The 24,664-nt window shown below is 42.9% G+C and overlaps 1 protein-coding gene across 6 annotated transcripts in view; it reads right to left on the reverse strand.

Annotated features, from left to right (window-relative positions):
• TANC1 (tetratricopeptide repeat, ankyrin repeat and coiled-coil containing 1) overlaps positions 1 to 24,664 on the reverse strand; it is a 114,420-nt gene that overhangs the window by 67,740 nt on the left and 22,016 nt on the right. For 3 of the 6 annotated variants that reach the window (XM_075430904.1, XM_075430903.1, XM_075430905.1), the window contains exon 2: positions 2,259 to 2,333. In XM_075430904.1, coding sequence (XP_075287019.1) covers positions 2,259 to 2,319 — 61 coding nt within the window. In that variant the 5' untranslated portion in view covers positions 2,320 to 2,333. Of the gene's footprint in view, positions 1 to 2,258; positions 2,334 to 14,033; positions 14,088 to 19,533; positions 19,541 to 22,025; positions 22,093 to 24,664 lie in introns of those variants that run through there. The other 3 variants (XM_075430902.1, XM_075430901.1, XM_075430906.1) reach the window with 2 other exon arrangements.

A 24,664-nucleotide genomic window follows, 5' to 3' on the forward strand; every position in this document is an offset into this window, starting at 1 on the left:
AAGTTTTAAGAGCTGCTGTTGTTATAAAGGACCTGAAGGGCCATGCAATGGGACCACTCTACAACTAAAAAAATGTCCACTTCTCATTGTTTGGATTTTAAGAACCAGAGAGAGGAGCGAGAAAAAATAAGCTCTACAAAGACCAATGTTCTTTGCCTTGCTTCACACCTTCTCTAAAAGCTGAGAGATGTCTTACAGCTGAAAGAATCAGAAGGTCCTTCAGAACAAAAGAGGAACCTATCATACTGAACACAACTTTGCAGAAAGTCCTGGATGTAACACAGAACGGAAGGCACACATTTCTTTTCAAAGTTTTCACATCTTCAAATACAAAATAAGCCAAAAACCCTAGAATCCACTGTGTAAATTAATTACTTCATTTTAACAAGCAGCTCCTGCACTCCTCCTTACTCTAGCTTTCACCAGCCAGGCTTTATTCACCGATTTTTGCCAATACTTGGTTTCTGTAACATGCAATTCATACAGGAAACTATAGAATTTTGTTTAAAAAAACAAAACAAAATAAGAAATCCAGACCAAAAATGAAATAAAAATGCCTCCCACACTCTGACATTCCCCTTGGTGTTCAGAAATACAGCAGCATTGTATTTGTAAAATAAAGGGAGAAAATCCTTTCTTTTGCACCCATTAATCCAGACAAATGTGATGATATCCTAAAATAAATAATATGTGTTTTCTGACCTAACGGAAAAAGGCTTTTCAAGCTTCAGATTTTAATGAAAGCCTGGTCAAAGCTCCGTTCCAAACAGCCCGATTCTCCTTTTGAGCCTAAACCAATTTCCATCTAGTATTTTAAGGAAAAATGTACCAGCGAAAGCCTCACCACAGGAATCTTTACCCCACTATGTTTAAACAACTCCAGCTGGTAACTTCAAGTCAGCAGTACATACGAAATTACCAGGATGCCTTTCGTCTCGCTCTGTGATCACTTCAGGGCATCTCTGATCTAGTGTCAGTGCTTTCTCTTTTCAGGATAGCTCTCATCAGTCAGTCACTTAGAAAGAAACTGTGGTGGAGTGTAAACTTCAGAAGGCCACAAGAATTTCCCGAAGAACACATTACCTGCTAGATGAACAGAGAACTGCTTTTTGCACAAGAATGCCTAAAACACCCTCCTTGTAGGACTCGGTGTAACGCAGTATGGTTTTAAAAGCTGCAATGCAAGATATGTCTGCAACTTGCTTGTCAAAGAAAATAGAAATGCATTGTTCTACAGGTTCTGACAAACGTGGAGGTGGTAGTCACGTTATGTTCTGTACTCAGTACATTAAAGGAGTATTTCTTTTACAATTTTTATATTCTGGGAGTAATAAATTCGTGTTGTCAAAGAGCATAAATTCACTCCTATAGATAATTTAGGATATAACTCATCAGAAAATCAGATGTATGAGTCTGTATTAATAGTTTGAAGTTAAAAATTTAACTGTGAAGAAAAGGTAACTGGCACTTGGGTCTGTCAGCTTTCCAGCCATTGCAGCAAAGACTTCAGCATGACCTGCACAGAGCAGGCGGGTTTAATACTCAGCCACCCACACCTCCACTTCTACGACTATCGCTCCTCCTCACAGGGCACTGCTGGTCCTTCTCTGCCGTCAACATTGGCAACTGGAGTTCTTAGTTACCCTTTTTCCTGAAAGGCAATACAGATAAGTAGCGGCCTACTAAATTTACAATTAACAGTATATTTTTTTTTAAGTAAAAGTTGTTGATTCATTTTACCTTCAAAAATCTCTGTAAAGCAAAAATTAGCGTATGACGATTTTGATAATCAACTTAAAAATTTCTCACTAAATTTATTTACAGTACATTTTTTTCTAAATACACAAATAATACAAATTCTACCACCCATAATAAAAAATTGGTTTTTTCTATATTACAATTGAGTAAGTAGTTTAAAATGTATTTCTGTAGTTCAGGGTTCAGAACCTCCTGCCTTGGGCTGTGTTTCAGCTGGCAGGACAGGATGCACCGCATGCGCTCAGCATTTCTGTGGTACAAACCAACAGCAAGCTGCTCTCCTCTGTGCGTCCCAGCGGCGACTCAGGGACGAGGGCACGGGACAGCCTCCCGGGCTGCTTCAGACCTGCTGCGGGAGCGCCCCTGGCCTAGAGCCCAGCAGCTGGAGCCAGCCGCTGCCCCACGTCCAGGGCACTGCTGCTCCAACAGAACGTGTTCCAGTGCTGGATTTACACGGCACAGCTCATCCACATTATAAAATACTGTATTAATATTCATACCTGAGTCTTTCTTGTTCCCTTTTCCACCCTCTCGGCTCTTTTTTAGAACTGCCTTTAACATTTTAGATGTTGCTCCTGAAGGATAACAGAAAGAAACAAAAATAAATGCAACATTAATATAGTCCATTCTCACAAAATCGAACAAAATAAAGACAGGATCAACACAAATAAAACAGTGAAGTAACCAGAGGGAACTCTTTGGTAGTTACATTTATTTTTTACAATGTAGCTTGGTTAAGCAAAGTCCTTCAGCACAAGGAATGTTTTAATACTTGAACTAAGCAATTAGAGTTCACTGTCTTCTTACACAGAGAAATAATACAGCATTCTCCACATTCCACATGTAATTAAGGTTATAAGGCTAAACCCGGGTAAGTTACTGTCAGACACTCTGGCGAAAATCGAACAGCCTAAAGGTCTGACTCCCGACCGGCGTCCGTCAGCACGGCTGGGGGAGCGGGCAGTGCGGGCAGAGGCCGGCTGCCAGCCGCGGACTCCGGACCGCGGGAGCATGGAACAGACGGGTGGCAAGGGGACACCGTACCCCACACAACTCTTCTTCGCCTGTAGGCCACGCACTGCTGTCCAACACCGAACAAGCGGGACAAATCCCCTGAATGGCTGCACTGCTATGCACACGCCCGTGAGCACACACACTTCTGTCTTCCACGTCTCAAATTTAACAACCTACTTCAAGCGAGCAGCAGTTGCAGATGTCAACGGATTATTAATGCTAAGGGAAGCACACCTGGGATGTAAAACCGGAAGACCGCAAAGTTGTTTCAGATAACTGTCTTCCATTACAAAGTAAGGAAAATGGAGTGAAAGGAACTATGAGGAGCACTTCTTTCTCAAAAAGCTTTCTGGAGCATCCATAAATCCTAATTTCATTTGCTTTCTCTATTGCCAAATTCCAAAGCTATGTCATTTTAGCAAACTTGCAGTACAGAATATGCAACAAGAAGGAAAAAAAAAGTAATCCGACTATGCTGTGTTATGTAACGGAGTGCCACAAAACCCACAGGACACGGAAAAATCTTCCATCCAAAATATATGGATTCTTCAGAAAGTTCATTCTTTTTATGAAACAAAGCAGAAAAAGAAAAATCAATACAACAGAGTTCTTTAGCTTCTATGAACAACCTGAAGCACATACAACTATAACTCATTGGAAACCTGGAAGGTGTTCAGAGCCTGTATTATATTCAGTGCCCAAAAGCCTGGGTCAGTTCCAAGCAGGTACAGCTGTGCTGGCAAACAGTGGCTTTTTACGGGGCAGGACAACACCTCCAGCAAGCTGTACGGGTGAGCTACACTCCTGAGTACCACACACCACTGGGCAAGCAGGCAGCAAACGCACTCTCTTCTGTGCTCCTCATCTCAGGCGAAGCATCTGCTGAGGATCACCCGTAGAGGGAAGGCGCTCTGCCAATACTACCCCTCTGCACACTGCAGGAGTAAAACAAGTTCTGCAGTATTTTCAGGTGCTTCACAAAGAATGTCAACTGAGCAGCCCTCTCCAGTTTCAGCATGAAAAAACCTGAAAAAGCCCACAAAGACACCCTCAAAATTGGATCATCTAACTGCAAACCCAAATAAACTAAAAGGAAGCCTCCCTCACCTGCCCAGTTGCCCTTGAGCAACAGATACGGGGCTCTGGAATGTGAGGGCCCGGCTAATGAGGATGCGGGTGAAGCTCCATCCAGGGGGTTGCCCAAGACGAGTCAGTCAGCCCCACGTATTACGACTGCCTCGGCTAAGAAAAAAAGGAGGGTAATTGTCATAGGTGATTCCCTTCTGAGGGGAACAGAAGGCCCGATCTGCCGACCGGACCCATCCCACAGGGCAGTCTGCTGCCTCACAGAATCACAGAATAGCAGGGGTTGGAAGGGACCTCTGTGGGTCATCTAGTCCAACCCTCCTGCCAAAGCAGGGTCACCTACAGTAGGCTGCAGAGGACCTTGTCCAGGTGGGTCTTGAATATCTCCAGAGAAGGAGACTCCACAACCTCCCTGGGCAGCCTGTTCCAGTGCTCCGTCACCCTCAGAGGGAAGAAATTCTTCCTCATGTTCAGACGGAACTTCCTGTGCCTCAGTTTGTGCCCATTGCCCCTTGTCCTGTCACTGGGCACCACTGAAAAGAGCTTGGCCCCATCCTCCTGACCCACCCTTGAGATATTTATAAGCATTTATTAGGTCCCCTTGCAGCCTTCTCTTCTTCAGGCTGAACAAGCCCAGCTCCCTCAGCCTCTCCTTACAGGACAGATGCTCCAGTCCCCTCATCATCCTCATAGCCCTCCACTGGGCTCTCTCCAGTAGCTCTTCATCTTTCTTGAACTGAGGAGCCCAGAACTGGACACAGTACTCCAGAAGAGGCCTCACCAGGGCAGAGTAGAGGGGGAGGAGAACCTCCCTCGTCCTGCTGGCCACACTCTTGTTGATGCACCCCAGGATCCCATTGGCTTTCTTGGCAGCCAGGGCACACTGCTGGCTCATGGTTAACCTGTCATCCACCAGGACACCCAGGTCCCTCTCCACAGACCTCCTCTCCAGCACGTCCACCCCAAGCCTGTACTGGTGCATGGGGTTGTTCCTCCCCAGGTGCAGGACCCTGCCCTTGCCTTTGTTGAACCTCATCAGGTTCCTCTCTGCCCAACTTTCCAGCCTATCCAGGTCACGCTGAATGGCAACACAGCCTTCCGGTGTGTCTACCACACCTCCCAGTTTGGTGTCATCAGCAAACTTGCTGAGGGTACATTCTAACTCTTCATCCAGGTCGTTGATGAAGAAGTTAAACAAGACTAGGCCCAGTATTGACCCCTGAGGGACACCACTAGTTACCAGCCTCCAACTAGACTCAGCGTCGCTGACGACAACCCTCTGAGTTCTGCCATTCAGCCAGTTCTCAGTCCACTTCACCGACCACTCATCCAGCCCACACTTCCTGAGCTTCCCTAGGAGGATATCATGGGAGACTGTGTCAAAAGCCTTGCTGAAGTCGAGGTAGACAACATCCACGGCTCTCCCTTCGTCTACCCAGCCAGTCATGTCATCATAGAAAGCTATTAGACTGGTCAGGCATGATTTCCTCCTGGGCCTCCCTGGGGCCCAGGTTAGGGATGTTGCTGGGAAACTCCCTGGTCTGGTGCGGCCTTCTGATTATTACCCCCTCTTGGTAATGCAGGTTGGCGGGGATGAGATCGCAGAGAGAAGTCCCAAGGCCATCGAAAGGGACTTCAGGGCAGTGGGGTGACTGGTTGAGGGATCAGGGGCGCAGGTGGTGTTTTCCTCCATCCCATCAGTGGCAGGGAACAGCACTGAAAGGGGCAGGAAAACTCACCTGGTTAACAGGTGGCTCAGGGACTGGTGCCATCGGTCGAATTTTGGCTTCTTTGGTCATGGGTAGGTGTACACAGCACCGGGCTTGCTGGCGACAGATGGGAGTCCAGCTGTCTCAAAGAGGAAAAAGGATTCTTGGCCAGGAGCTGGCGGGGCTCACTGAGAGGGCTTTAAACTACGTTCGAATGGGGAAGGGGACATCGCCCAGCTCACTAGGGATGAGCCCAGGCTTGGTGTGCCAGTGTCAGGGGTGAGATTGACAGCCCAGCTCAAGTGCGTCTATACCATCACATGTAGCATGGGCAATAAACAGGAGGAGCTGGAAGCCACTGTACAGCAGGACGGCATGACTTGGTCGCCATCACAGAAACGTGGTGGGACAACTTGCGTGACTGGCATGCTGTCATGGATGGCTACACACTGTTTAGGAAAGACAGGCCGACAAGGAGAGGTGGTGGAGTTGCTCTATATGTGAGGGAGCAACTGGAATGCATTGAGCTTGGTCTGGGGGCAGATGAAGGAGTTGAGAGCTCATGGGTTAGAATTAAGGGACAGCCTCATATGGGTGATGTTATTGTGGGTGTGCACTACAGGCCACCTGACCAGCAGGAAGAAGTTGATGAGGCCTTCAACAAGCAGCTGCAAGCAGCCTCATAGTCACCGGCCCTGGTTCTCATGGGGGACTTCAACCAACCTGACATCAGCCGAGAAGACCACACAGCCAGGCACATACAATCCAGGAGGTTCCTGCAGAGCATCGATGATAACTTTCTGATACAAGTGGTGGAGGAACCAACAAGGAAAGGCGCTCTACTGGACCTTGTACCAACAAACAACGAGGAACTGCCCTAGTGAGGCCTCATCTGGAGTACTGTGTCCATTTCTGGGCTCCTCAGTTCAAGAAAGATGAAGAGCTACTGGAGAGAGCCCAGCGGAGGGCTACGAGGATGATGAGGGGACTGGAGCATCTGTCCTGTAAGGAGAGGCTGAGGGAGCTGGGCTTGTTCAGTCTGAAGAAGAGAAGGCTGCGAGGGGACCTAATAAATGTTTGTAAATTTCTCAAGGGTGGGTGTCAGGGGGATGGGGCCAAACTCTTTTCAGTGGTGCCCAGTGACAGGACAAGGGGCAATGGGCACAAACTGAGGCACAGGAAGTTCCGTCTGAACATGAGGAAGAATTTCTTCCCTCTGAGGGTGACGGAGCACTGGAACAGGCTGCCCAGGGAGGTTGTGGAGTCTCCTTCTCTGGAGATATTCAAGACCCACCTGGACAAGGTCCTCTGCAGCCTACTGTAGGTGACCCTGCTTTGGCAGGAGGGTTGGACTAGGTGACCCACAGAGGTCCCTTCCAACCCCTGCCATTCTGTGATTCTGTGATTCATTGTTACTTCTTCGGCAAATAGGAGGCTCCAGCTCCACTGTTCTCTCTCCCATGTTATTGATCACCATTTTAGAAAGGATCTTTCTGATTTTAGTACAAAACTCTTAAAAAAGACATCTGAAAACAACTGTTCTGACTCATCTCAAATCCATCCATACAATACCGGTCCACATACGAGTTTGGAACTAACACAGACTCTGTGTTTCACATTCAGACGGTAATTTGTTGGTGGTAATTTGTTCCAGAAATCTAGATACATAAATTTCACCTTAATATTACAATTTGAAGGTCTTACATTCTTTGGAAACCATTTTTATATGTAATTGGACAGTTCCCTAAAATGAGTATTTTCTCGGCTCATTTTAGCACACTGCAATTGAGGTAATGGTACTCAAAGGTGGTGTAGCTTTTATAGTTACTAGCGGGCATTCACAGGTTCAGTTAGAGCACTTAGTGAAGGAAACAGTATTCAATCATACAATCCAAAGCTGAAAGATGACTCCTATGTAGGAGAACAGGAAGTCTAATTAGAGCTGCAGAGACATTCTTAATTTGGTATTCCCTAGTTTCTGCCTGGCTCCGAACATTAACATTACGTCTAAAATTATGCAGTGTTATACACTTTTTGTATGTTGTATGATAAATTTTACTTTGAAGCATTTTAAAATCTTGTAAATCTTGCAGAACAATAGTGACTTTATTAGAATTCAGCTGGTATCATCAGGTGAAAAAGGAAGGAACAGCCAGTGTGAAGCCTTGCTGAAGCTCACAGAGTGTGTCTAACAGAGCTCTGCCCTATAGAGAGAGACCACTGGATGTATTTTTTTTCCCCAAAAAGCGATACAGCTTAGTGGTGCAATGCAATGAGAACCAAAAATACAAAGGGTAATGATGAGTTTGGTTTCACAGAGCTGATCGACAGGAGGTGGAAGCCTACTGCAAGTGAAGACAATGACACTGGTGCAAGAGAACTGGATCCTTCTTAAGAAAAATAAGGTAATAATAATACAATATCTACAGGATCTTGAATAGATGCAGTGCTAAAAGAAATCCTCTACAGCAGCTCAAAGCGAGAAGAAATGTGAGCTTAAAAAAAGTCAGCGGAAGAAATAATGGGCGCAAAGAGGAATCCAAGGGACAAACTGTGTGAAAGCCTCTAACTCCTCACTAGGGAAATGAGAACAGGACTCCTCTGACAAGTGACTCTCTACTCCCATCCTTTCTATTGACAGGGGCTAGCCATCACCTGTTTTTTCTAGTTATGTTAGTTTCACTGTTCCTGAGATAGCAGGCTTTTCCTTAAGTCAGCTAACTGGTGAGCCAAATGTTACAGCTGATTCTCTGTACAGAGCTCTCAACACATTTATGTCTGTAGCAGTAATTTTGAAATATTACAACACCAAAGATCATTGCCACTTATGGTGGATGTGAATACACAGTAGGAAGCTCCTCTTACAAGAGAAAAAAAAAACAAACAAAAATATTTAAAAGTATTGTGAAAATTCATTCATTAAATATGAAACAGAACAATTCGGTATATTTGTGTATGTGTTTATAAAAGTGCTTATCTAACCTGGGTAAACTCATGGCTTCTAAAATATGACACAGAATATAGTTCATCTGTAGTTTGGCAAGACGTTGTGGCAGTAACATAAGCACGTGTTCCCCATACATTAGAAAAACTGAACTGAAGACTTTACAGCAAGATAGCATGTTGTACACTTGCCTACAAACTAATGTACACTGTCAGGGGGTTGGTTTTTGAATTAAATTTTCTGACTTAGGTTGGCTGAACATAAACCAGTGAAAGAAAAATTCCTCTGCATTCCTCACTGGCAGCAAGAGGGGAAGGATCCCCTCCCTTGACCCGCTGGCAATACTTTGTCCGATGTGGCCCAGCATACCGTTAGCCTCCTGTGCCGCACGGGCACACTGCTGGCTCAGGGAGGCGATCTGGGCAGCAGAGCACAGCGTATCCCCATCACGCTGGCTGACAACATGAAACCAGGAGCGGACGATACACCACACGGTCGTGATTCCATCCAGATGGATCCTGACAGGCTGGAGAAATGGGCTGACAGGAACCTGAGGAAGCTCAACACGCGGCAGAGCCAAGTCCTTCCTCAGGTGAAGAACAAGCCCAGGCACCAGCACACACTGGGGCTGCCCAGCTGGGAAGCAGCTTGGCAGGAAAGGACCTGGAGTCCCGGTGGACAGAGCTGACCACGAGCCAGCAGCGTGCCCTTGCCACAATGAAGGTCAGTGCTGTCCGGGGCTGCATCAGGAGGAGCACTGCCAGCAGGTCAAGGGAAGACATCCTTCCCTCTACCCAGCACTGGTGGGCCACCCCTGGAGAGCTGCGCCCAGGTCTGGGCTGCTCAGTGCAGTGTAAGTGTTTGAAGGGAGGGTGCAAGGAGGACGGTGCCAGGCTCTTTTCAGAGGTGCCCAACGGCAGGACCAGATGCAACAGGCACAAACTGACACACAGGAGGTTTCCTCTGAACATCAGGAACGCTCCGTCTCTGTGAGGGCACCAAGCACTGGCACCAGCTGCCCAGGGAGGCTGTGGAGTCTTCCTCCTTGGACGTATGTATCCAAGAGCCATCTGGACACAGTCCTGGGCAGCCAGCTCTAGATAACCCCTCTTCAGCAGAGGGCCTGGACAAGGTGACTTTCGCCATTCCTTCCACCCCCAGCCATTCTGAGATTGAGAGAGACACTGAGCAGGACTACACTCAATAGGGATCCCTTGGGATCAATTTACTGGCCTTCAAGTTAGTGGCCTTCAGCGAGATGTTGTGCCACTGACGACACGCGTTGCATGCATCTCACATTGTGCCATTTACGGTACACTGTTCCCTTTGAGTCTATCCATGCTGTAGCCAAACACACTCCACGTGCCGCTTGTAAGGGACAACCCCCACTCACACTCAAAAGAAGAAAAATGCCTTGAAAAGTATCTAACGTACTCAGCGAGTGTATGGGAATAGCAGGAAATGCGACTGTAAATCTCTTAGGCTGATTCAAGTACATTCCCTTTCTCCATCAAAGCTCACCTCGGATCAAACTCCCAGCAGAGGCAGCAACTAACCAGCCCAATGGGCTGCAGAGAGGATGTTTTTTCCTCTGAAGAAAATCTCACGGCACGGACAAGAATAAAAACATTACAGAAGCCAGCTGAACTGTAGTAGAAAGTGCACTCTAACTCATTCAATCTTACTTTAAACGACATACGCCTCCCAGTACTACAAGATTTAAAAATTTTAATTATCAGATTCCAAAAGGAAAGAAAAACAACTCTAAGCATTTTTTCTAAATACACAAATACCCTAACCCAGAAAACCTCCTAAACTAAGACATCACAGAGAATTAAAGTCCCAATGTATTTATTACACTGTTTTTTAAATAATTTTTTTTTCTTTTCATACAAAAAAGCTATGCCATATTAGAACATCTACACCATGCAATGGTAAGATCTGGAGCTGTTAATGAATTTCGGACTCTGAGAACGATACTCTACACACATCACTAGAACAGAGTGGCAATTAAAAAAAAGAACACCTGAAAGCATGCGTATTATATTTAACTTTCTTCTTATTTCGCAAGCATGACAAGTATGAATTTTCAATTCACCAGGACAGAGAAGCTTGATATAGAACTGAAGTTTTACAGCACATGTCATTCCTATTCTTAGGATATAGACAGGGGGTACTAAGAGATCAAATAAAAAGAATCCAGAACAATCCCATCCTAGACTTTCTCTTATTGGAACTGAGGCCACGTTCCCTACCGTGTATACGGTTCTTCAAAGGCCTATTCCAACAAAGAACAGAAACGGCATGAGATGGTTGCTTATTCAGACACACTGAGTGTAGATACAGAAGTTGTCTATTACCCAGAAGCGAAGTAAACTGATACGCAAAAATGAAAGATAACCACTTCCAAAGAAATTCACCTTTTGCTGAGTCGATTACCCTCAAGGAGAGACCTAACCAGTCAAGGCTCTGAACAGGAAAGCAAACACAGTGGAAGCTACTAGTCATATGCAAGCTGAAAGGTACAAAAAATTAAACTGTTTTCCTAAGTAATTCTAAAGCCAACACCTTGGTTACTTTACAACGTCATTCAAGTTTCATAAAAAAAAGGTGTGTAGCTGAACCATTTAGGAAATGAACCAAATACTACAGTTTAGAAATACTGATTATAAATAAACTAGGTGTCATGTAAAAAAAAAAACATTGTTTGTACATATTGTGAAGCTTTCTGACATATCCATAAGCATTTCAGCTTCAGGTAAAAAATTTCTTTATACTCATCTTTCACACTTCAAGAAGACTGACCAAATTGAACAGCAGTACTGCTCATTTATATTTCCTCACCCCTTGAAAAAGCCATGGCACTTTGGATCTTTTTTTGTTTTAAAGGTGCTTGTATTAATAAGATGTCTTCCAATAATACTGGCATCTCGTCTTTTCGGAGCACATTATATTTCCTCTTTCTCCACAACTAAGCATAAATAAAATCATTCACTGACTAAGATTTCAGAAACACTTTCAGCCATTGCAATTGTTCTGCTTTGATAAACAATTCAGTTCTAGGTTTTCTTCATTCCAATTTTTAAATTCTGCCCTGAAACCACCTGCTTGTTGTTTGGTTGGGCTTTTTTGTTTGTTTGATTTTTAAAGACTTGATGGTCTTCTAAAACTTTAACTAGCATTTCCATTTTTAGAACAGATACCAGATGTGGACTTGTTATCCAAGGATTAATATTAATAATGTCACATAAGAAGGAAAATACCTCAACACTCTTTTGCTCATGCAATCAAAGCCCACATTAGCTGCTTATAAAAGTGATCCCCCACCCCAGCTCATGTCAAATACATTTTAAAATGGGTGCTGCCCTCGCACCAGTTCAACTGTGTTTAGAGACACAAGATATTTCACACAATTGCCTCATACTCAGAGCATGAAGGGAAGGGGCGGAAAGTCCCTCGATTTAAGAATTTGTACGATCAGCTTTTTTTATAAATGAGGGACTCCAAAACACCATCAGGTTTATAAAATATAAATGCTAGGTTATGTAAAGAGTTGGGAGCACAGACATACACAAGTTTAATTCGTAAAAGATTCGGAATGAAGTAAGTACTTCACTGCCTAGGGAATCCTCTCTGAAAAGCAACAAGACAGAAAAAAAAAAATCTCTCCACACTTTCACTCTGCCTGTGAGTCTCCCTTAAAACTCGGCAACTTCCTTGCATGAGAATATTTTCCAGGTACAGCTACTACTGACAGATACTATCACCAGTAACAGGATGATTCATAGCTTTTGTTCACATTCATAACTTTTGTTCCACCTTCCTGAAACATGCAGCATGCAAGTTTTATACACCTTAGCTATCAGAATGGGTTCTTTTCAGAGATCTAGCCACAAGAGTTCATCCCTTCTGGAGAGGTCAAACAAACTAGTCCTACACGGTACGTAACCACCTGAGCCAACGCCCCTGAACTCCACATTTACCTGCTTTCCGAAGCTGTGCTGTTCAGTCTCTCCGTATTTAAATCCTGAAAAACAGCACGTATTTGCAAAGAAATAAAGGGTGGAATATCTTAGTCATTCCACTATTTGCACACAAGTACTTAAGGACTCACCACCTTTCAGTGCAGGATTTATTAAACATATACTTCAAAGAAGCTGTATTTTGTAAAGTGCATTTTGTATTTTGTAAATATCCCAAGATTTAGTCCTAAGGTTTGCAGAAAACTCCATTCAGTGACAACTTCTTTAATTGTCTTTAAATGCATTACGAATTTCACTGTTTAGACCTAGAAAAGTTTCAACATTTCCCTGTTCTGGCAAATTCAAGTTCCTTTAGATTAACTGTATTTTTCAAACAAGAGGAAAACACCAACGATAAAAAAATACTAAAGCAGCAAGGTGTTACTGATGGAACAGAAATCAAGACATGACAGTAGGTAAAAAATCCTTTTAAATTACTACATTTTGAGTCCTCGATATCTAACATTTTATAATAGAAGGCATATTCCCAGATCTAAGGGACTCCTAATTCAAGAATGAACAACAACATTTGAAAACAAAAGAATAGTGGGTTTTTTACTTTTTTTAAGGTACAACTTCTGATAAGATATATTTGTTATTATTATTCCAACACACGAATGAAAACGATAAAACAGATACACTGAAGAGGTCTGTCTCTGCCTTCACACAATAAGAAAACTAAATGGTGTCCATGATGTTTCCAATGGGCTATACTTAGACAAATCTAAACAAGCTCACTGAAGTTAAACAGCTATTTTTGAAATATTTTTCTAGGGTATCCCTAAACAATTATGGTCTTTACCCTTTGTAGATATTTCTTATGCAGGAAGATCAATACAGACACAAACCAACAAGCTATACCGCATTTGCTTCACTTGTTGCTCACTCAGTAACCTACTACTCTTACCTATGAGATACTGCGCATCCCTCCACTCCTACCTGACACTCCTGAAAGCTATGCATCAATTTAACAGGAGACTGCAAAAGAACACCGAGGTTTCCAATTTGCTGCTCACTTCTGAACAGCGGAATTACACCCTGCAGCACTATTAAACTACAATGAAAGAGGTGAAAGATTAGGAAGCGTGAGAAAAACCTCATTACCATGTTAGCTATTGGAATGTGCTTTTGCAGTAGCTTTTTTTCCCACCAGTCTGGTTCTGGATTTGACCTCCCAGATGTCACGGATGTACCTAGTCTATCCTGCAACCACCCAGTTTTCTGCTAGCTACTCTTTCACCCCATTGCTGATTATTTTAGCCAGTGTCTCTAAGGTCTGCCAACACAGGGGAATGGTCTCTTCACTTGACTGCTGTCTAAAAAAATCCTGGTCAGGGGCCAGAGACTGCAAAAATGACTGTTTATCAGTTTTAAAGATTACTGCTCCCCCAGCTATTTGTTACTGCACTGGAGAAACTGATCTTTCACTGAAGCAGACGAAGTGCATGCACAAGTCAGAAATACTAACTTCAAAGTTCACACGCACCTGTTTAAACTCACCTGAATGATTCAGCAATAATGCGGATGAAGAACGATCGGTTGAGTCACTTCCCTGTCCACATCAGGGATAAAGACCAGCAGTTGTCAACAGAAAGGTCATAAAAATCTTAGAAGCTTCACAGCTGTTTCTTATATGAAAAATATCTGACCACAGATGAGGTGTAGCCAAATTCATTTTTCCCCTTCTCTTCCCATTCTGCTGAGTCCCTCCAGATAAAAATGCCAAGACCGAAGCCTTCTACCGCCTTCTACAGAATTTCCCCTTTCTTCAGTTATGACTTACTACAAAAACAAAGCAAAACAAAAACAAACAAACAAAAAAACCCCCCAAAATTCCAACAGAAACCCCCTGCTTCTCATCCCTACTGAATTTATCAAATTTATTCTTGCTATTTAGGCTTCTTTCTGAACCTCACCCCGCTAATTCTTGTCATTTTCAAGGTACCGCCAAATTCTTCAAAGGATCAAAGATCCCCTGTGCTCTCCTAGTCTCAGCTCATTTAGCCTAACTCCACTCTCACCAGGGCCGTTTTCTCCCTTCCATTTTATCTTTTGGCATCACAGAAGTAAACCACCCTCAATCATTCTATTGCCCTTTATTTCTAAATGCAATGAATTATCTTTCCTCTCCTTCAGCGCTGTGAGACAGGGAGCAGTGTACATACATCATGCTGCAAAATAAGTTTTTGCTTCAGGGACAAGAAGGTGGTGGGTGGGTGTGGTGAGAGCAGAATAATGACAGGTGGGTAAGAGGAAGACTCCTTGCTACTTGACTTCAGCAACCATCCTCATCTCAACAAAAAGGCTTCACAAAAACACTTGGCCCTCCTCTAAGCGGAAGGTCACATTTACAGAGGCATTCTAGAATGAAATCAGGTCACCAGGTTTAAAAAGAGTAATGATTCGACCACCAGACTACATATAACCACACAGCATGGCTGTCTGCAGTCACATTTTTAAAAAAGGGGATCACAGAATAGAATTATGGAATGGTTTGGACTGGACTGACCCCTGAGGAACACCACTCGTCACTGGTCTCCACTTGGACATTCAGCCATTGACTACAACTCTCTGAGTGAGACCATCCAGCCAATTTCGTATCCACCAAGAGGTCCATCCATCAAATCCATGTCTCTCCAATCTAGAGACAAGAATGTCATGCAGGACAGTGTCTAATGCATTGCTCAAGTCCAGGTAGACGACATCAGCTGCTCTTCCCTTATCCACCAAGGCTGTAACCCCTTTGTGGAAGGCCACCAAATTTGTCAGGCACAATTTGCCCCTAGGGAAGCCATGCTGGCTGTCACCAGTCACCTCCTCGTTTTCGATGTGCCTTGGCTCAGTTGTCAGGAAGATCTGCTCCATGACTTTGCCGGGCACAGAGGTGAGACTGACTGGCCTGTAGTTCCCCAGGTCTTCCTTTTCACCCCTTTTAAGAATGGGGGTTACATTTCCCCTTTTCCAGTCAGTGGGAACTTCACCGGACTGGCACAACTTCTCAAATATGATGGAGAGTGGCTTAGCAACTTCATGCGGCAGTTCCCCCAGGACCCGTGGACACCCCTCATCAGGTCCCATGGACTTGTGCACCTTCAGGGTCCTTAGACGTTTTTACATACCTAAGATGCCACCTACTGCATCACTTGTATCTGGTCCAACAGTGGTACCACTTTGTACATGAAAAAAATCACTGAATTGTGAAGACTTTAACAGACTAACTGATGATCAATTCAGAAAATGAAAACAAAATTCCCACCAAATGATAAATGAAATCATTTAATACCAAGCCAAAGCCAGCACTAGTGAAACCTGGCAGTATTTGATCAGTAGATGCATATAACGCCAGGAAAATATTGCAGGACATAATATTAAAATATACACTTAGCGTCTAGAAGTGAAGGCTTCTTGCACCATTTCTTTCATGCATTGAATAGCAAATTTACAGTAAGCGTGGACAATTTTCCTGGCAGAATTACTCTATGTAACAATAGGAAAGGAGACCAGTCAAAATGCTGCTGACTTTACAGAGTGCTGATACACGTTTGCATCGTACATGGCCTGCCAAAAGTCATCACCCCACCGTTTTCTTCCTTTCAAAGTCTCCAGCCCCGTCTCTGGTTGCAGGTAACTCAGCAGGGCAGACCACTACAGATGCTAAGTAGATCTCTCAGAAGAGGAAAAAATGTTCAGATAGTTGACAGTCACTCTGCTAAGGAATCTGAACTTTGAAAACATCACTGAAATTAATCCGCCAGTGGAGAAGGCAACAATACAGCTCCCTTCAGTTTCTCCATGCCAGTATACCACCATTTCTCTTATGTGCCAGCTGTTTAACTTTCACTCCTATGGCTGGGAATCACAGCCACTCACTTTTGCCAGAAACCAAATGCAGGGCTTCATCCAAACTCTGTAGACAAATGACACATTATATCCTTCCTGCTCCTCAGGCCTAAAGACAGAGATGAGCACATCTATTATTAAGTAAGCACTTTTGGAGGTTTTAATGTGTCTTTTAGAATATATTGCTCTGGTTTCAAGCTGATGTTGGTATTTTCATCATTAGGCTATCTATCTTCTAGCCTCGGTTATTGGAGGTAGAGTGGTATGTGTGCAACAACAGTTTGAAATATCCATGATGATGAAAAATAACCACACTCCTTAAGACTTCTTTGATTAGGGTAGAGCAACAGAATGGCTGAAGTTGGAAGGCACATGGTCATCTGGTTCAACTCCCTGCTCCGGTAGAGCAAGTCACACAATAAAATCTTGGAGACCTGTATTAAAAATGCAATGCAGACAGTTATCTCCTTCAGAGGACCCAACTGCCTAAATGGATCTGTTAACAAACACTTCCCCCCCAGAAAAGAGAGCAAGATGCAACTCCTAAGTGACCCTAAAACGCGGAAATAAGCAGGAACACAAGGCTCAAATGTACTGGGACTGTTATCGTTGTCTAGGACACATCAGCACAATTACACACACAATTACACACACACACACACACCAAAAAAAAAAAGGGTATAATGCAGTACTCCAAGTGCATAAATTAGCAAACGTGGGAATCTAACATTAACATACTTGAGGCTGCCTAGAGACCAGACACTTAAGTTACATAATCTAGAAGGTACATAAATCAGAATGTATCTTCAGCAGCTATATATACTACCTCTTCTTCCTCATAGCATCTCACGGCATAACATTACAGCCCGTAACAGCCTGCAGGGAAGGCAGTGGTCTTATTTCCATGTTACTTTAGAGGAGCAAAAGCCAGTTTGCTCAAGGTCGTAACGGACAAGGCTTCACAAGATGGCCAAAGGGGTCAGCTGCATATTCCTGCCGCACTGTGCCAGCGCTGACAGTTTGCTATGTGTTTCCTGGACTGCACTGCAGAGTCAGACAAGCAACTGAGATGACACGGGAAAAAGGGCAGGATCTCACGGCAGGTACAGAAGGAAGGAAAACCATTCCTTTGAATCACAACAAACTGTTAGATTGGCTCAACTATCTCCTGAAATCTCACCCAGAGGAACGTGGCAAAGCAGAAACATTATCCTCCCTACTTCATATCATAAGACCTGGGATGCCACCTTTCTCTGTCTCTTGTAAAACGTAAACCTTCCATTTTTAATTACTTGATCATACTATTTTACGGACAAGACTCGAGCAGTCTTCCATAGTGTAAACTACATGGAAACACTCTAACGTCTATATTCTTCCAATTCCTCTTCCCCTTAAGCACTTCTCATTTTAACGTACAATGCAGTAGTATTTAAAGACCTTGTTACAGCGTTAAAATAAGCTCTGTTTGAACATCTATGACAGACAGTATCTACCACAAAGGGCTCATAAGCAAGTCTGCAATCCTGCCACAAGCCAACACGTGTGTACCCTCTTTACACAAGCAGACCACTGAAATCAATAAGATTATTCATATGAACTAAACACACGCTTCAGGTATTATTCTCTGCCAGCCATAAGACCACTGCAGAGCTCAAAGCGGGGACAAGAACATATGTGGAACACCCCAGAGTTTGCTCTTGAATAAAAATTAAAGGCTTGTCTATACAAGGGGAAAAGTGCTTCACATTCACACCCTGCCTCATTCTGCAAGAACTCCCTGGTGTAGACAAGATCTTACATGCTCTTACCAAAAATATGAAATACCTGGCAAGCCCGTATTTATTAAAATTCTACAGTTGTCCTGAGTAATTAGAGCCAAGCACTGCAAAAAGCCTCTAATACGGATGCCAGAAAGCATTCCCTCCACAGACAAGTGTCCAGAAAAAAATACTTAAATCTCACAACCGGAATTTAACTAGTAGTGGAATACAAACTTGCATCCTTTAAAAAAAAAGAATTATCCATTAAAATCTTCTGTCTACGTAAATCTTTACAGGTTTGCCAAGACAATATACACTGCCCCATCCAACCTGTTAATGGGATGCTTGCAAGTCCCATGTAAATCAAATGAGCCGAGTTCCCTGATTTACAAAGAGAACAGCTGTAAGACCAACAAGAGCTCACTTTACTCAAAATCCTGAAGAGAAACTGGAAAGGAACAAATTCAGTTTTGCTCCTGAGGACAACTAATTGAAGAAAGGAGGCGGAAGCGAGGCTCACTAAGGAGAAAAGCATTCCTTCTTCCTACTAGCAGACATGGTGAAGATAGGAAGAAAAGAATCTTGCTTCTACCAGATTGAGGGACAGCGCCAGTTTTCTCAGGTGCCAGTTAGCCAGATTCTTGGCACACGCTACTAACGAAATGAGCTCTCTCGAGAAGCCCATTTCACCAGTGCAATCCGGGATGCAGCTCTGGTGGTACACACTGCTGCAGGGGATGCAAGAGCCTTGGCAGAATCCTTTGAGCAGGCACAGGGGAGGGAAGGAAAAGAGGGAGAAAAAAAGCCCTCTCTATCACACCTTCCAGCACACTCCTCTGGTGCAGACTTTTACAAAGCTTTGAACTCTGACAGATCAAAATAACTTCATGCCACTTTTGCTCTCCTTTCCAAATTGTCTTTTAAAGAAAAAGTGTAGAACTTTTGGTCAGGAAAAAACCCCACCATTAATTAGATCTTTTTTCCCAAACTTTCAAAACATGCCTAGTTCCTCTGAATGAGTGTATTATAAAGTGCTCCCATCGCTCACCGATCGACTTGCTGCAAACTTACAGAAGACACACGTGGTAATGTACTGCAGTGGCACAAATAATAGCTCAGGCTCAGAATAAACGAAAACCCTACACGCACCAGCTCTGTATTCTCCGAGTTTTAAATACATCTATGAACTCTGAAACTGTGCATCAGTTTGGTACATCATACTGTAAGACACAATGTTCCTATACCCCATTCTACCTTTGCCAAGTATAATTTATCCGAGGACAAAGCAAAGTTTTCCCCTGATGTCTTCTGTTGAACTTTTCAAAGTAATTCTTGCCTGCACACAGAGATTCTGTATTAGTAGTTGGGAAGTGCTGAAAACTTTGTCATAGCAAAACCATGCCTACACTTTGTGGCAGTAATATTCCTCTCTCTTTTCTTCAAACTTTCAATTTCTCACAAATATTGTAGAAAAATCCAGGAACTCAGTCCTTACTAACACAAAAAAATCCCCTTGCAACCTCAGTGGGAATTCAGCCCAGTGTAAAACAGCCCTTGAACTATATTAACTAAATAATCAACTCAAAAGCATTTCTGGTGTAAACCACAAAAACAGTCTCCCTCCAAAATCCATATTAATAATATTCTGTGTTTTATCATTTTTGCTCAAAAACAAAACAAACACACACAAAAAAACCCAAAAAAACAAGCCCAAACCAATAACAACCCACACATTAAACTCTGTAGAAACTTTCATCTCATTTAAGTTTCAAAAAACAAAGGTCATATTTTGCTTCTATTTATTCCTACTTCTATACTGTTCAAATCCTAACTTGTTAAAGTATGGTCAGAAACATAGATTGTAAGGAAAGGACATCTGTTAAAAAAAGGAATGCATTCATTTCATATTAAATGACTGAAAGAAGAAAAGCACAATCTTTGGGCTCATAAATGCTAATATTTTTCTAGATAAAATAAAGGTGAAGCAGTTTAATGTGGACTCCGCCTTTTTCAGCAATTCAACACTTCATTTTGAATAGCTTTGAATTTGACTTACAACTGCCAGCTTTTGACAAGTCATAGATATTCAATAATACTCAATGACATTAAGTGCATGGCAGCTAATGAAGCTAATGCAATATTTAAAGATGCAAAACTACTCTAAGCTAAACAGAGCTCCCCACTGCCCAGCTCCAGCCACACAGCTGCAGAGTTCACATTCACACACAAACACACATCAAAAACTTTCTTTCAGGGCGTTTCCTGTGTTGCTTAACAAGTTCCAGCTTCTCTCCCGCTGGATCTAAATTTAACCAAGACTAACATCGAGTCTTTTTTAAAAAAACAAACAAACAAACAAAAGAACTACCCATACCTCCCCACGCCCCCCAAAAAAACAACAAGCCCAACAAAAAACCCCACCAATAAACTAAAAACCAAAACATAAAAGCCAACCTACATCATATGGGCAACTTCAATGCAATGAAGTAAACTTTTTACAGACACCTTTGTTTTTAGAACTGTTAATTATCAAATACATGAAATATGCAGCAAACAAGCAGCAGCCCTTTCACCCTACACCTTTCTGAAATTGCACTGTATATGCTACTACTAGGTACAGGTAACACAAGCACTAACAACAGTTGCTAATGCAATAAGAGTATGTAAAAGAGAGTGACCTTTACAGAGAAGTCAGAAGTTCAACCAGAAGCCAACGCTCCTCAATGCGGCCAAGCGTGCTTTGCTATCCCAATTAGAGGACTATATGCAGCAGTACCTTGGGTTAAGCCAAAAAGACTCCTTACAAAGTCTTCAGACTTCGCTACAAACATGCTAATTTTTGAATATTTTAATTGTAGATTTGTCTGAGCTAGATAGCGGGAATATGTAGGTAGAAGGGAAAGCGTAAGAAACAACTTGAAGCAAACGAGGTTCAAAACTCCCGCTCCTGACTTGTGTCATGAACTCGCACACTCCCGCGCCACCAGCATCCCAAGCGGCATTTGCCAGGGCGGCTCCTCCTGGAGACCACTCACACTGGGCACGCCTGCTCCACCCGTGCCTCTCCTGCACTCGCAGAATCACTAAGGTTGGAAAAGACCTCTGAGATCACCAAGTCCAACTGTCAACCCAACACCACCATGCCTGCTAAACCACGTCCTGAAGTGCCACATCTACACGTTTTTTTGAACACCTCCGGGGATGGGGACTCCACCACTGCCCTGGGCTCCCCACGCACCCTGCAGCTCGTCACACATTCACCTCGCATGCCCTCCTCTGATGGGTTAATGCTTACAGTGCTGGAATGCAATGTATCTTCTTTTTTAAACAAGGTGTTGAATTTGAATAATACTCAGGTCACTAATCAGAGCAGAAATTGTCCTGTGGGCCATAAAGAGACTGCAAACAATTTCACCTTAGGCTATGGAATTTTTTCTCTTTTAACACCATCCTGTATTTCAGAAATCGGAAACATGGAAATCTGCATGTAGTGATAATTCACAAGTTCTATCTTTAAAGCAACACCATGAAATTAAGGCAGCTGGCAAAAAAATCCACAGAAAGATTCAAAATACATCTCTGTAGCTTTGTCCCTCCCGCGGTTACAATATTTAAGATCAGCAGAACTCTAAGACGCTTCTAGTTTTTGAGTTTCATACACATCCAGATACAGCTCAATTCACCAAGGCACATGAGTAAGAACTAGAGGAATTCAAGCTCAGCCCTATGTCCAAAATTATTTTGGTCATCTGGATGGTGAAAGTGCCCGAGAAGCGCTTCACAGCGCAGTGCTTCACCAAACAAGTCACCATGCAAACACTAAAAAGCCATAACCCCTTCACCTGTTGACACAGAGTATTTACAAAAAAAGGTCAAATGTGCAATAACTTACGGAGCATTGCCACCAACTTCAACAACATCGAGATCCTAAAAGCAGCTCTTGATTCGACCTCAAAGACACTTCAATTTCTGCTAGCGGCTATGCAAAGGACTCAGTGCTATCACTGAACTGATCCGTGCTTAAGACCCAGAGAGATTCTCAAGCTGAAAGCATTATGCAGCCTACGAAACCTAGCACACTGTTCTGTGCGAACACTTCAGAACTGACATCCCATGTGACAAGAAACCAGCGAGGCGGCACTTCAAACCTGGCAAGCTGGCTGAGCTGCAAGGCATTTCATCCAACAAGCTAGCGGAACTTCTGTTTTCAAATTGTCACCCTCCTTAGAAATTGTTATTCCAGATTAAGAAGAGAAAAGAAAGTAAGTGAGATACTAAATTGGAGATGGCACTGCCTCAGGAAATAAAGCACATATTCCAGCAACTACTTGCAACCACAGAATGGAGGAATAACTCCAATAGACACTTTTTGTTACCTGGCCTTCTGCTTCCAGACTCTTACGAACATCACTTAGGCACAGGAGCACCTCCATGCATTATTCATGGAGGCCAAGCACTGAAGTTAAGGTATTGCAAAGTTTAATATTCCAGTACCAAAGTGCTGTTACGGACTAAGCCTATAGCTTAACAGGCCTCCTCTCAGTGAGCGGAGGGGAGGAAGAAAAACAGCATTCCTGAAACACGGCAAAAGAAACAGGACTTTAAAAGTTAAAGTCTTTACATTAACATGAACCACAATGAATGTACTTCAAGGTGCAGGAGTGACAAGGATGGATGAAAAGAGGCTGTACAGTAATGTATCACCTATACAGCACAGAAACCTAAAATAAGGGCAACGCAGACTCCGCAGGATCAGTCTCTTCATGAAGCTGAAAAACAGGGGCAGCGGGGAGGAGCAACAGGACATTTTAGCTACGATAAGGGGATCAAAGGCGCACTGTTTTGCTAAATCACAAAACTGGAGAGCGGAAAACCTGCGTTTTGGCTCAGTCTTTCCCTGCTTTGAATTGTCCCCATCCTAAGTAAGCAGGAAAGGTAGGTTGCACTAGACTCTTAAAGGTATATGGTGAGGCTAAATACAGAATAGCGAGCATCTCATGCCCTCTATTCTATATTTTATACTTTCATAAATAATCTAAGGTAAGCACGCTGAGATATCCTTATAGAATTTCCTAAATATAATGAATACTAAAGGATTTAATCAGTCATGCTAAACAATTTTAAAAGGAGCAGGTAGTAAGAGATAAGCACAGGCGGTAGACACATTAATGTCCCAGCCACACAATAGATATTTTGCATTAACAAGGAACTGATCCTTTTATTCCCTTCAGGACAAGATCAGAGAGTTTAAGGCTCCACCAAAACAAACTTTTTTTCTTCAAAACAAAAACACACCCCTCAAAAAAAAAAAAACAAGGCACTTTTCAAACTAAAGTTAAATACAAAGCCAAATGCAGTGAGGCTCATGGACTGTTTCAGTGCTTGCTTCTGGGGCTTTTGTCAGTTTGGTGTTATCCTATGCCTTACTTCTTACAAAACTGACTGCTGAGTAACAGCGGTGCCTCCTATACACAAACAAATTTTTAAAAAGCAAGACCTTACACTTTCGTTAGGCCACAGGCTTTTTTTCTTCTTACATTGCCACAGCTTTGTGATAAACAAACTTCAACCTCCATGTTAAGTCCTGGGAGTGGAAAGCAACCAAAAGACATGAACTAAACCACTTTTCTCAAACCTTACTCACACACAAAACCCAAAGCTGGCCTTTCTCTGTTCTTCCGGAAAAAACAAAGATCTAGCTCCTGACAGAGCCTGAAATACTGACTTTTAGTCAAAACAGCACCTCTACAGAAAAATCTTAATTTTAAAACCATTAGTATAAATTTCAAGTTACAGATGTGTTTACGGGTGTCATCACAAATAACCAACAGATCAGGCTGGTGTTCCTACACACACAAGGGTTTGAAGGCTTGCCGATTAATCTTTCCTCTTCAAAGAAAGGTTTAATCTTGATGACAGTAAGAAGTTTAGCTAAAGAAAAACAGAACAACTCTGCTAAGACTGCTTAGCTGTCTTCAAAAGTATATACTCGGATCACAATGTTGCTATGGCATCAACTTCAGGACTGTGGTTAGACACACAAAACTCTTCCTACAGACTGTTATGGGAAGCTGAGCAGCTTTGGCCATGAACCAAATATGTTTTGGCTCTAAAGTTGACATAATTCATCACCATTTGGACATTCCAATGGTTAGCTAAACTGAGAAAGCAAGACAACCAGCACTTTAGAGCATCTATCTAAACGAAGCTTTAAATACAGTTTCTTTTTGCTATTGCTAGGGGAGTGTATTTGTGCTTACCTTGTTTACATTATTTAATAACATAATACTGTTTTCCCAGCATTTAGCTGTCAGATCAGAACAAACGGGAAATGTTCTTTTTTGGCAGCTGCATATCAAACTACAGTGGGAGGAAATTCTGTAGGATCCAAGGTATGACATTTATTTCCCTTATTTCCTGGTATTTTTAATTTTATAAGCATCAGGCTATTTTTAAGCTACCAAAATTCTGAGCTAACCTAGGACTTCTGCAAACAACTGACACGTACTGAACAATCCTGCAAAACTCTGA

This window comes from Opisthocomus hoazin, chromosome 9 (genome assembly GCF_030867145.1).
Source record: "Opisthocomus hoazin isolate bOpiHoa1 chromosome 9, bOpiHoa1.hap1, whole genome shotgun sequence".
Taxonomy (NCBI): Eukaryota; Metazoa; Chordata; class Aves; order Opisthocomiformes; family Opisthocomidae; genus Opisthocomus; species Opisthocomus hoazin.